The 14,397-nt window shown below is 39.4% G+C and overlaps 1 protein-coding gene across 1 annotated transcript; it reads left to right on the top strand.

Moving 5' to 3' along the window:
* The first annotated feature begins 804 nt into the window (after nucleotides 1–804).
* On the top strand, nucleotides 805–4,244 carry LOC133568363 (forkhead box protein F2-like). The gene is made up of 2 exons (XM_061920248.1): nucleotides 805–1,988; nucleotides 3,478–4,244. Exons 1-2 carry the CDS (start codon nucleotides 1,085–1,087, stop codon nucleotides 3,663–3,665), a joined length of 1,092 nt encoding a protein of 363 aa, XP_061776232.1. The 5' UTR covers nucleotides 805–1,084; the 3' UTR covers nucleotides 3,666–4,244.
* Nucleotides 4,245–14,397: the final 10,153 nt, after the last annotated feature.

Raw genomic sequence — 14,397 nt, 5'->3', positions numbered from 1 at the left:
CAAACTATTTGGTTGAGTTACTTAATCCAAAAGTTGAGTTATGCTAACTCAAATTAGGGTGATTGTAAATAATGTTAATGTGATTAATCCATAATAAAGTTCCCTTGAAGAAAATGTGTTACCCGTTGAAAAACAACAACCACAATTAGTTCATAACTTTCAAAACCCAGAAATTGAGTTAAAATAATACCCTTATAACCCCAAAATGGATTGCTTTTAATAAAAAATAACTCCAAAATTGAACCCAACACTCGGAACTCATAAATTGGGTTATCAAAATAACCCATCTTTTTTTTTAGTGTGCATGTAAACATAAGAGTGTGTGTGTGTGTGTGGTAACTAATGTTAATGAGAATTAATCCATAAAAAAAAAACCTTCAAGAAAAAAGTACATTTTTAATTTAAAAAATAACATTTTACCCCAAAATGCGTTACTCATTGAAAAAGAACCCCAAAATGGTTCATAGTTTTGAAAACCCCAAATTTGAGTTAAAATAATACCCTTACAACCCCTCAAAAATTATTGCTCTTCACAAAAAAATAACCCAACCCTCGCAACTCATAAATTGGGTTGTCAAAATAACTGAGCATTTTTTTAGTGGGAATGTAAACACATGTGTGCAGGTTTAGGTTTAGGGTGGGATTGGGGCCCTTTTTTAAAGTTATAAAAAAGTAATATTAAAGACCAAAATGGAGCCACAAGCAAATTCTTGTTTCGGGCCACACAAAGTCTAGGGCCGGCCCTGGTAATGGGGGGTTGTAAGGAGGGGTGATTTGTCTTTTGCGTACATGCTGGTGTCCGGCTTCTAGTCTGGATCTTGTCCAGATGGGAGGGAGTTCAGTTCCTGAGGACTTCTTGGAGGGATGGTGAGGGTCTAGCGGGGCAGAGCTGCAGAAGAAGTCTAGGTGGTCGAGGGGGGCCCGGGGGACGCTAAGAGAATATGGCCCGAGTCGAGGAAGAGGCGCTGAAGATGGACGTTCTCGATTTGCTTTGCGTCTGGAGGGTCTGCACGGAGCATGGGGGCCGTAAAGGACCGGCGTCGATTGGGTTTTGAACCCCAGAGGATGATCTAGTGGCGCAGATATGGCGAGCAAAAGCCCCCATTTGGATCCGAACGTTGCGCGCTCCACGCCGGCCGCGCAAGTGTCGATGGCGTCCGGTGCGCAAGATGGCAAAAGCAAGAGGGGGAACTCCGGCTTGAGACGCCCGGAAAAGCCTCCGTACTCCTACATCGCCCTCATCGTCATGGCCATCCAGAGCTCGCCGAGCAAGAGACTGACGCTGAGCGAGATCTACCAGTTCCTGCAGGCGCGCTTCACCTTCTTCCGGGGGTCCTACCAGGGATGGAAGAACTCCGTCAGACACAACCTGTCCCTCAACGAGTGTTTCATCAAACTCCCCAAGGGCCTCGGCAGACCCGGCAAGGGCCACTACTGGACCATCGACCCGGGCAGCGAGTTCATGTTCGAGGAGGGATCCTTTCGCCGCAGACCCCGCGGCTTCCGCAGGAAATGCCAGACGCTGAAGCCCATGTACCGGATGATGAACGGCATCGGCTTTGGGGCCAACTTCGACTTCCAGGCGGCGTCGGGGGCCCCGTTGGTGTGTCATAACGGCTACAACCTGGACTTTAACGCGGGGGGCTTCGAGGGGCATCACGCGTCCCCTGCCGGCTCCAGCTCCTCGTACATGGCTGCGTGCCAGGTGGCCCCCGGCGCGGACTACTGCGGCCCGGACAGCGGGGGCAGCTCCTTGCAGTCTTCCCCGGCCATGGTGGGGCCTCTGGACTGTCAGAGCCCGTATGGCACCGCGGCCTCGCACTGGAGCTCACCTGCCGTGCCTGCAGCCTACATCAAGCAGCAGACTCTGCAGGCCTCGAACAGCAGCACCGGCGCGCACGGCGCTTTGCACACGCACGGGATGGCCTCTTATTCCCTGGATCAAAGCTACCTGCACCACACCGGGCGAGATTCTTGCGACATGCCAGGTAATACAACATGCATGGCCTGAAAAATAATACCGCATTTTAAGGATAAAACAGCGTTTTTGCATAATTATTATGTTGGGAAAAGCTCCTTTATACCAAACTAAACTTAAATGAACTGTTATTTGTTATTTTTGTTGACTAATGTTTAGTTTAATTTAAACATATATAACCCTCAGTAAGGATCGATTTGGTGTGCAAATTGAGGCGAATAAATTGATTTATAAATTGGTGCAAACGATAATAAAAAACAAAAAAGTGCGCAACAATTTCATAAAACATGAAATGCATTGAAATAAAATATAACTCCAAGCACATGTTGAATTAAATCGAATCCCCTCGATTATACATTCCTCGTTGAAGAATTTTCGGGCCCTATTAATTTGTCTCAATTTTATTTTAATTGTACATATATTTTAGGAAAACCTGATATTAGACAATTTTTTTCTGCCAATACGTACATTTTTAAAAACATTATGAACATACATTCAAATTCAATTTTTTTTCCCCCAATCGTGAAATATTGTCCCCTTTCTTAGGAAGCAAGGACGTTTTTCAAAAATATATCTTCAGTTTTCCCCTAATTTTTGTTGTTGTTGCAAATACGTGGAAATTCGGCACTGCATTCCAGAAGAACACATGTTGAAGTACTATTTAAGTACAATATATATATATATGTGTGTAGATATATATATATATATATATGTGTGTGTGTAGATATATATATATATATATATATATATATATATATAGTATCTTTATATGTATATGTGTGTATGTACATGTATATGTATTATACCCCTATATAATACATATATTGGGTATAATATATACATACATATACATACACACATAAACATATAAAGATACTATATATACATACATATATATATATATATATATATATATATATATATATATATATATATATATATATATATATATATATATATATATATAAAACGCACCCCAAAATAATTTGGGTTACTTTGCATTCTATTACGGTTCATTTTGTATCAATTAAAGCACATTTTGAGAAGTGAAAATGTAAAATGTAAGTAAAATTGTACTTAAAAATTAAACATTATATAGGGCCTATATAATATATAATTTTAAAGTACAATTTAAAATTGTTCTTAAAAATTAAACATTATATAGGGCCTATATAATATATAATTTTAAAGTACAATTTAGAATTGTACTTAAAAATTAAACATTATATAGGGCCTACATAATATATAATTTTAAAGTACAATTTACTTACATTTTACATTTTTACTTCTCAAAATGTGCTTTAATTGATACAAAATGACTCGTAATAGAATACACATTTATTAACAAAAGGCTGCACATCTTATTTACACCTATTGAACGTGATACAAAGAGGTAATCTTTATCAAAAACACAATTTAAAATAATTGCTAAATATTAATGGATGAATTAAAATATGGTATATATTTCAATATAATGTGTAATCTTGCTTGTTTTGCAGCTGGATTGTCTCGGTACCCCAGCCACTCTTCCCCAGTGTGCGACAGGAAGGATTTCGTTCTCAGCCTGAATGGGATGTCCTCTCTGCACTCCGGCTCCGGTGGCGCTTATTATCATCATCACCACCATCATCATCAGCTTCACCATCACCAGAGTGCCTATCAGGACGTCAAGCCTTGCGTCATTTAACCAATCCGTGAATGTTCTATTCCTCCTCTATCACGTCCTGACGTCATGAACTCAGTAGACTTATACCGACCGACTGATTGCACACATTCTAAGGACGTCTCCAGGAACACCCGCTTACATTTATGTTAACCTATGCACTTATTATTGTGGAGAACTATCATTAAAGGGAATTATTATTTCCGAACTGATTAGTGTCATAATTTGTTTATATATTTTTTTAATTAAATATACCGTTACTTGCACTAGCTACATTTTAAACCAATCACTATTATTATTCTTATTGTTTGTGCTATTATTGTGGCTCCTAATTAATCTTGTTAAAACTGAAACTGCATGTCTACAATTTTTTCCCCATATCAGGATGATTAATGGTATACTTTTTATTTAAATTAAGAGTTATTGCCAACCTATTTTGGTTGAAAAGCAACATTTTTTTCCTACATTTTGAATGTAACTTTTTCCCCCACTGCATGGCCCGTATCTCTTTTCCGATCCTCTGTCGCTATCTAGTGGACTGTAATAGGCAAAGAAGGTTATTTTCACATTTGGATATCCAGTATAAAGTTGATATTTTCCATATGAGTCATCCACAAACTACAATTCCATCTCACTGTAATTTCCTACTTCCCTTCTGAAATACAGACTCCCTTGCCTTATTAAGGGGAATTGTATTATATAAATAAACTGGACAGCTTCCCCTGAGTAGACTTAGACTTAGACTTCCTTTATTGTCATTCAAATTTGAACTTTCCAGTGCTGATAAGAAGGACATTTCCTTGCATTAGCTCGCTTATAGTGCAGGATAAAAGAGCAATAAGGTGCAGAGTGCTCGCATTGACTAAAGAAGGTGCAGATATAAATAGATTACTAAATATATTGCACTTTTGCATCAATCAATCAATCAATGTTTATTTATATAGCCCCAAATCACAAATGTCTCAAAGGACTGCACAAATCATTACGACTACAACATCCTCGGAAGAACCCACAAAAGGGCAAGGAAAACTCACACCCAGTGGGCAGGGAGAATTCACATTCAGTGGGACGCCAGCGACAATGCTGACTATGAGAAACCTTGGAGAGGACCTCAGATGTGGGCAACCCCCCCCCCTCTAGGGGACCGAAAGCAATGGATGTCGAGCGGGTCCAACATGATACTGTGAAAGTTCAATCCATAGTGGCTCCAAGACAGCAGCGAGAGTCCCGTCCACAGGAAACCATCTGAAGCGGATCAGCAGCGTAGAGATGTCCCCAACCGATACAGGCGAGCGGTCCATCCTGGGTCCCGACGAGCGGTCCATCCTGGGTCTCGACTCTGGACAGTCAGTACTTCATCCATGGTCATCGGACCGGACCCCCTCCACAAGGGAGGGGGGGACATAGGAGAAAGAAAAGAAGCGGCAGATCAACTGGTCTAAAAAGGAGGTCTATTTAAAGGCTAGAGTATACAAATGAGTTTTAAGATGAGACTTAAATGCTTCTACTGAGGTAGCATCTCGAACTGTTACCGGGAGGGCATTCCAGAGTACTGGAGCCCGAACGGAAAACGCTCTATAGCCCGCAGACTTTTTTTGAGCTCTAGGAATCACTAATAAGCCGGAGTCTTTTGAACGCAGATTTCTTGCCGGGACATACGGTACAATACAATCGGCAAGATAGGCTGGAGCTAGACCGTGTAGTATTTTATACGTAAGTAATAAAACCTTAAAGTCACATCTTAAGTGCACAGGAAGCCAGTGCAGGTGAGCCAGTACAGGCGTAATATGATCAAACTTTCTTGTTCTTGTCAAAAGTCTAGCAGCCGCATTTTGTACCAACTGTAATCTTTTAATGCTAGACATGGGGAGACCCGAAAATAATACGTTACAGTAATCGAGACGAGACGTAACAAACGCATGGATAATGATCTCGGCGTCTTTAGTGGACAAAATGGAGCGAATTTTAGCGATATTACGGAGATGAAAGAAGGCCGTTTTAGTAACGCTTTTAATGTGTGACTCAAAGGAGAGAGTTGGGTCGAAGATAATACCCAGATTTTTTACAGAGTCACCTTGTTTTATTATTTGGTTGTCAAATGTTAAAGTTGTATTATTAAATAGAGGTCGGTGTCTAGCAGGACCGATAATCAGCATTTCCGTTTTTTTGGCATTAAGTTGCAAAAAGTTAGCGGACATCCATTGTTTAATTTCATTAAGACACGCTTCCAACTGACTACAGTCCGGCATGTTGGTCAGCTTTAGGGGCATGTAAAGTTGGGTGTCATCAGCATAACAGTGAAAGCTAATACCGTATTTGCGTATGACGTCACCTAGCGGCAGCATGTAGATGTTGAAGAGTACAGGGCCAAGGACCGAACCCTGGGGAACTCCACACGTTACCTTAACATAGTCCGAGGTCACACTGTTATAGGAGACGCACTGCATCCTATCAGTAAGATAAGAGTTAAACCATGACAGGGCTGAGTCTGACATACCAATTCGTATTTTGATACGCTCTAATAAAATATTATGATCAACGGTATCGAAAGCAGCGCTAAGATCGAGGAGCAGCAACATAGATGACGCATCAGAGTCCATCGTTAGCAATAGATCATTAGTCAATTTTGCGAGGGCTGTCTCAGTCGAGTGATTTGCCCTGAAACCGGATTGAAAGGTTTCACATAGATTGTTAAACGCTAAGTGCTCATTTAGCTGCTCCGCAACAATTTTTTCGAGGATTTTCGAAATAAAGGGAAGGTGAGACACCGGTCGGTAGTTTACCATGAGGTCAGGATCGAGGTTAGGTCTTTTAAGGAGAGGATGAATAACCGCTTTTTTGAATGCAACGGGAACAGTGCCCGAGGAAAGTGATAAGTTTATAATATTTAGCACTGATGGACCTAATAATACAAAAAGCTCCTTGATAAGTTTCCCAGGAAGTGGGTCAAGTAAACATGTTGTTTGTTTTATTCCATTTACACGTTGTAACAATCCTTCTAATGTTATTTCATCAAAACGAGAGAAACTATTTTGGATATTTGCAGTATCCGCCGTATATACAATCGTATCTGTGTTACTATAACCCCGTTGTAGCTGGGACGCATTGTCTTTAATCTCCTTTCTAATAAGTTCAATTTTCTTATTAAAGAACTTCATAAAGTCATCTGCCGAATGGGTGGAGCTACTGGAAGGAGTCCCTTGTTGGGTTAGCGATGCTACAGTACTAAACAAAAATTTGGGATCGTTTTTATTAATGCGGATGAGATTTGAGTAATAATTGGTTTTAGCTAAGGTAAGCATGCGTTTATAAGTTATTAAACTATCACTCCATGCTTGATGGTGCACCTCAAGTTTAGTCGTGCGCCATTTGCGTTCCAGCTTTCTACATAATAATTTCTGAGCTCTAGTTTCTTCAGTAAACCATGGCGTACGCCTTTTTGGAGCCTTTTTTAACTTCAGCGGTGCTATACTATCAATGGTTTCGCGCAGGGCGTTGTTAAAGTTGTTAGTGAGGTTATCAATAGAGCCCACATACTTTGGGAACGGTGCCATTACCGAGGGCAGTAGGTCCGCAAGAGTCGTCGTTGTGGCAGCATTAATGTTGCGGCTGCTATAGCAGTTATTATTCTTATTAGCTTGCCGAACATGAGTCTGAACTTCGAATTTTATAAGGTAATGATCGGACATTACTTTAGTATACGGGAGTATCATAACTTTGGAGACGGTGATACCTCTGACAAGCACTAGGTCTATCGTATTGCCGCTGCGATGCGTCGGTTCATTTATTATTTGTGTAAGACCACAGCTATCAATTATAGTCTGGAGCGCCACGCACGGCGGGTCCAATGGGGTATTCATATGGATATTAAAGTCCCCCATTATAATTATATTATCGGCGTGCGTCACTAGATCAGCAACAAACTCTGAGAATTCACTAATAAAGTCCGAATAGGGCCCTGGGGGGCGGTAGATAACGGCCAGGCACAGAGGCAGAGGTGTGGCAGACTTCATAGAAAGCACCTCAAACGATTTATATTTATTATTTAAGTTAGGACTAAAGTTAAAGTTTTCGTTGTATATTAGTGCGACACCCCCTCCCCTTTTGAGGTGACGGGCAATATGCGCATTCGTATAGTTAGGAGGGGATGCCTCATTTATCGCAAAAAACTCGTCTGGTTTAAGCCAGGTTTCGCTAAGACCGATGACGTTAAGGTTGTTGTCTCTAATGACCTCATTGACTAATAACGTTTTGGGAGACAAAGATCTGATGTTTAGAAAGCCCATATTATAGGTAGTGGGCTGTTTTAAGGAATTGTTGATGAAATTATCCGTCGTAGCAATATTAAAAATGTTACGTTTATTATGCGCAGTGTACTTAAAATAATTACGACCATATCTAGGAATTGATATGACGGGAATTTTCAGATTGTCTACTTGGCGCTGCGATAAACTGAACGCATCATAATTTGCCACCTCAGTAGAGCGCATGTCTAACTCTGACGTAGTCATAGACACAGTAGAAAAAACATTTTGTGAGTTGTGTATTATTCTACGAAAATTGCTATGTGTACAGGGATCATCCAGCCTGGCGCTGGCTAGTTCTAACTTAACTGACTCCATACCCAGGCTAGCAGGCTCTGTAATTGCCTGTGACCGGGCTTGCTCTAGTGCAGTTAGTCAAATGTGGCTCAATGCGAAGTCTATGTTCCGAGACAAGAGGATAGCGCCTTCCTGGTTAGGGTGAAGGCCGTCTCTCCTCAGCAAGCCAGGTTTTCCCCAGAAAGAGGGCCAATTATCAATAAACGTAAATCCCTGTTGTCTGCAGAAGCTATCCAGCCACCTGTTAAGAGAGACTAATCTGCTATATCTCTCATCATTGCCTCTCCCAGGCAGGGGGCCAGAGACAATTACTCGATGCCTGGACATCTTTCTGGCGAGATTACAAGCCCTGGCTATGTTTCTCTTTGTAATCTCTGATTGTCTCATCCTAACGTCATTGGAGCCAACGTGTATTACTATATTCGCATAACTAGTGGTGCGGTTAGCCTGCCGTACGTGTTTATTAGACCTGTTGCGAGTTAGCTCCCTAAGATTAGCTTCAATGTCAGGTGCTCTGCCCCCGGGAATACACTTAATTGTGGCTGGTTTGCTAAGCTTTATGTTTCGGGTGATGGAGTCCCCTATGACTAAAGTGTGGTGCCCGGTAGACTGGGGTGTAGGACTAGCTAAAGGGCTAAATCTATTATGCGTCTCAACCGGTACACCGTAGCTTGTAGGCCGATTAGGGCTGCTACAAGCTGGGCTAGTTAGCTCGCTACAGCTAACGCTAGCAGATGTGTCCGCAACATCTAAAGTTACGAAATTACACTGCTCTAACTGGCGGACACGGCTCTCTAGCAAAGCCAACCTATCCATGAGTAAAGTGCACGAAGCGCAGGAAGCCATACTCACAGAAACTTTCCGTCGCCGAGTGGGGTGCCAGCTGTCTTCGGGAGGTGATGGTCACGGTGGCGGGGGAGACCATATGCTTCCACGTTTATGTTATATTGTCTTTATAGTCCAGCGAGTTAATCTGTTTTTTGGGGAAATTGAGGAGATTATTGTGATGCGATCAGGAGTCTTATATGGCCTGAGGGAAGAACGTGGAGGTAGTAACCGCCAAATCAGTGTTAATCGACCTTAATTTTGAGATAATGAGTACACACTCTGTAGTTTTCCTATTTCTTGGCCAGTACTGTAAAAGTACTATCTTTTGTCTTTTTGGAAATAACAAAAGATACCACCAGTTAGTAAGTCCTTTCCTTGCCTTAATTTCTGTTGAAAATGTTCAGTAAACTTCAGTATTTACACTTATTTCTGTAATCAACAGCTCACTGGAATCAAGTCCGATTCCCCATTTGAAGCAGACTAAAACACATCAGCACATATATGCATCTCAAAGTTTTAATTGAACTCAAAAGTCTTACAAATAGTTTCCAAAACAAACTTAGTTACAGTGTGGTTTTTCTAACATTTCTACAGAACCCTTCATGTTCTTATGTAGATGGCTTATAAAAAGGTACAAATGACTTAAATTATTTTGGATGCTTTTCTGCCACCCCAGGGTTCTGTTTTAGATCCACTCTTTTTGCACTTCATTTTGGGATGATTAGGTCACTTTAATGCTGCATCTTAAATACAAAAGCAAATAAAATTCTACTATATTTGTCTTATAAACCAAAAAAAAAAAAAAAACACATGAGAATGTTGGCAATTACAAGGACTGCATGGTCAGCAACTTTTCTGGCAAAGACTCCCTTTACCTTATTAAGGGCAATTATATTATATAAATAAACCGGACAGTTTTCCCTGAGTAACCTCCAAATCAGTGTTAATCGGCCTTAATTTTGGGATAATGAGTCCTCACAGTGTAGTTGTTTTTGTGTTTAATGCACAGTACTGTAACTGTACTATCTTTTAATACTTGCCTTTATGGAAATACCACCAGCTAGTTAGTCCTTTCCTTGCCTCATTTTTCTGTTGAAAATGTTCAGTAAACTTCAATATTTACACTTATTTCTGTAATTAACAGCTCACTGGAATAAGGTCGTATTCCCTACTTGAAGCAGACTGGTATTAATTAAAAACACAACACATATATGCACCTCAAAGTTTAAATTTAAATGTAGTTTGCAAAACAAAACACGATTCCAGTCTGGTTGTCATCAACATTTCTACAGAGCCCTTCTATGTAATACTTAATGTTCTTATAGACTGCCTGAAAAAAGGTGGAAGTGCCTTAAATTATTTTGGATACCTTCTCTTGTGGAGTGCCTCAGGGTTCTGTTTTAGATCCACTCTTTTTGCACTTCATTTTTGATGATTAAGTCACTTTAATGCTGCATCTTAAATATGTATGCAAATTACATTGTACTATATTTGTCTTATACACCTAAAAAAAAAAAGAAAGTATGCGATTGTTGGCAATTTACAAGGAATGCATGGTCAGCAACTTTCCTGGCAAATATTCCGTTTGCCTTATTAAGGGAAATTATATTATATTAATAAACTGGACAGCTTCCCCTGAGTCACCTCCAAATCAATGATAATCGGCCTTAATTTTGAGATAATGAGTCCTCACAGTGTAGTTGTTTTTGTGTTTAATGCAGAGTACTGTAACTGTACTATCTTTTAATACGTGCCTTTTTGGAAATAACACTTTCCTTGCCTTATTTTTCTGTTGAAAATGTTCAGTAAACTTCAGTATTGAGAATTATTTCTGTAATTAACAGCTCACTGGAAAAAGGTCATATTCCCTATTTGAAGCAGACTGGTATTAATTAAAAACACAACAAATATATGCATCTCAAAGTTTAAATTCAAATGTAGTTTGCAAAACAAAACACGATTCCAGTCTGGTTGTCACCAACATTTCTACAGAGCCCTTCCATTTAATGCTTCATGTTCTTATAGACTGCTTGAAAAAAGGTGGAAGTGCCTTAAATTATTTTGGATACCTTCTCTTGTGGAGTGCCTCAGGGTTCTGTTTTAGATCCATTCTTTTTGCACTTCATTTTGGGATGATTAGGTCACTTTAATGCTGCATCTTAAATATGTATGCAAATGACATTCTACTATATTTGTCTTATACACCTAAAAAAAAACAAGGTATGCGATTGTTGGCAATTTACAAGGACTGCATGGTCAGCAACTTTCCTGGCAAATATTCCGCTTGCCGTATTAAGGGAAATTACATTACATAAATAAACTGGACACCTTCATAAATAAACTAGACATCTTCCCCTCAGTAACCTCCAAATCAGCGTTAATCGGCCGTAATTTTGAGATTATTAGTACTCACTCTGTAGTTGTTTTCATATTTAATGCACAATACTGTAACTGTACAGTCTTTTAATATGTGTCTTTTTGGAAATAACAGATAACACCATCTCGTAAGTCCTTACTTGACTTAATTTCTGTTGAATATGTTCAGTAAACTTCAGTATTTACACTTTTTTCTGTAATCAACATATCAATGGAATCAGGTCTTATCCCCTATTTGAAGCAAACTGGTATTAATTTAAAAACAACAACAAATAAATGCATCTCAAAGTTTAAATTTAAATGTGGTTTTCAAAACAAACACAATTCCAGTCTGGTTTTCACCAACATTTCTACAGAGTCCTTCCATTTAAAGCTTCATGTTCTTAGAGACGGCTTGAAAAAAGGTGTAAGTGACTTAAATTATTTTGGATACTTTCTGCCACCTTCTCTTGTGGCGGGCCCCAGGGTTCTGTTTTGGATCCACTCTTAAATATATATGCAAATGACATTCTACTATAATTTTCTTATAAACCTAAAAAAATACCAGCACTCGAGAATGTTGGCAATTACAAGGACTGCATGGTCAACAACTTTCCTGGCAAAGACTCCCTTTGCCTTTCGAGGCTCAAATGTGCGCTCGGATCTGCGAAACACAGGGTTATTTTTAATCAAGAAATGAGCTTTTGAATGCTATGCTGCATCCTCGACCCATATTTACCTTCTTAGGAACATACTGTAGTATCCATTTCAGTACACAACAACTCAATTTTTGCATATTTCAATAAATCACGCCCACAAAATGCTGCTGGCAGATTGAGCGCTATAATTCAAGAATACGTTCTGCCGCATGTCCGTTCACTGGCATCCCATGAAATAAAGGAATGCCATAATCACTTTAACAGTTATTTCTGTTAGATGCAGAGAAATACTCGATCTTGATGTCCTCTAGTTAGCATCCACCATATTTGTAACTGCCAAAACAACAACACAAAAAACAGACTCTGGAAGTCATTGCTATGTGATTTGTTTAATCCATCCACATATTTCAAACATATTGAAAAACACAAACACACTTTTTAGGTAGCCTCAGCCTTTTCATGATTCTCCATGTGTGGTTTGACTATGTATTCAATTCTTGGACTGTGTTGGTGCTTATTTTCGACTGTAAACATTCCGGGACCCACTCTACATTTAGTTATTTAAATTTTCTATGTCATTAAACACATTGTTGAGATTTTTTTGTCATTTTATTAAGGCATGTGTCGTGTCTTGTTTCTGCTTTTGGCCTACGGCGTTAAAATTGTTATTTTCAGTCATGACTGATATCACCAGACAATAAGACGAATAAAAAATAATACCATTTTTACCACAATTTATTTTCAATAGCCAGAACCCTGACATACAACAAAAGTGGTCAACCTTCACGATTCACAATTCCACTTTTTAATTCGTCAACCCAAAGTTGAACAACAATCTAACCAATCTGATTTAAAAGTCCCTGCATGAGTAATACCAACTAAAATCATCAGCTAAACCATTTGGCTTTTTGCATGATTTATGGGAGAGGAGGAGAAACGATGATGAAAATCCTGGAGGTTTACGTTTCCAAACCCCAGGTTAAGGTCCCGCATGCAGGGGGGACATGCCCCTGTTGTCTTTGTCGTGTCGCCCTGGGCAAAATAGGATGGAGCTAGAAAGCCATTGGTGGGCGCGGGAAGGAGCTTGGCTGCACAATTACACTCCGGACGTCCAGAAAAAACCCGGCTGTAGTCCAATATCAGTTCAGTTTCAGTTTCAGTTTATGTGGAACATTTGACGATACAATGTAATGCATTACATATTTCCAGTTGTGTCATTGCAGCACATTGGAAAAGGAGTAGGATAATCAGAGTTTATTTAATCCTATCCCTTTTCATATCACAGCAGTTTTATCCCATTTCTTTGTTCTCTGTAACAGAACAGTGAATAAATACATAAGTATACCATGAGCATAAGTAAACATATATTAAATGCAAAAATATTAATTAACACATTTTTTTTTCCAAGGTTAAAGATGTTCATCATAATTGTTCTTCTTTGTACTTTGTGAACACTTGTATTTTTAACAGTCTCTTAATCTGAATCATATTGGTGCTTTGTTGTATTTATTTGGTTCCATTCCTTCATTTGATGCCACATACAGATATGCCAAAGGTTTTACACATTCAGTATGTTGTAAAAAAACCTGAAACTTTTACTGGGATTTTATTATAGAAACAAGTCTTGCTTTTCTTTTACTGCGAAACAGAAATTGGTGGAAACAACCTTTTTACCTGTTGTTGACTGTGGAGATGTGTTGTACATGAATGCTACTGCATTGTCTCCACAAGCTGGATAGTGTGTACCACAAATCACTGAGATTCATCACCAACCGCGCTCCCCTTACTCACCATTGTGTCTTATACGCAATGGTTAACTGGACATCTTTATGTGCTCGACACCTCAATCATTGGTATGTTTTCATCTACAAAACCATTCTTTGTATCACTCCATCTTATCTATCTTGTCATTTAACAAAAAAACAGGGAAGTCACAATCTGCGTTCAATGAATGTTCTTCAATTTGTCATCCCCAAAGTAAGAACTGAACTGGGCAAGAAAGCATTTGGGTTTTCAGCATCAAAGGCTTGGAATAACCTACAATTGAATATTCAACTTCAAACCCTTGTTACATTGAATGAGTTGAAAGCTTCTGTGAAATGATTGCAGTCTACCTTGTCTGTATGCACACGTGTGATGTGAGCAAGTTTTAATGTTATAAATGTGATGTTTTATGTGTTGTCTACTGTTTTTATTGTAACCTTGCTGCTGCCCTCTTGGCCAGGTCTCCCTGGGAAAAGAGATCTTTGATCTCAATGGGATTTTACCTGGTTAAATAAAGGCTAAAAAAAAAAAAAATTAAGTGTTTTACGT

Source organism: Nerophis ophidion, linkage group LG14 (genome assembly GCF_033978795.1).
Source record: "Nerophis ophidion isolate RoL-2023_Sa linkage group LG14, RoL_Noph_v1.0, whole genome shotgun sequence".
NCBI classification, from domain to species: domain Eukaryota; kingdom Metazoa; phylum Chordata; class Actinopteri; order Syngnathiformes; family Syngnathidae; genus Nerophis; species Nerophis ophidion.
Note: the sequence above shows the minus strand (reverse complement) of the source record. Positions and strands in the feature narration are given on the sequence as shown.

What these genes read in the sequence shown, in the direction of transcription:
- LOC133568363 (XM_061920248.1), top strand. Translation starts at nt 1,085, where the DNA reads ATGGCGAGCAAAAGCCCCCATTTGGATCCGAACGTTGCGCGCTCCACG. An exon ending in AGATTCTTGCGACATGCCAG is followed by an intron (nt 1,989 to 3,477) that starts GTAATACAACAT and finishes CTTGTTTTGCAG; the next exon opens with CTGGATTGTCTCGGTACCCC.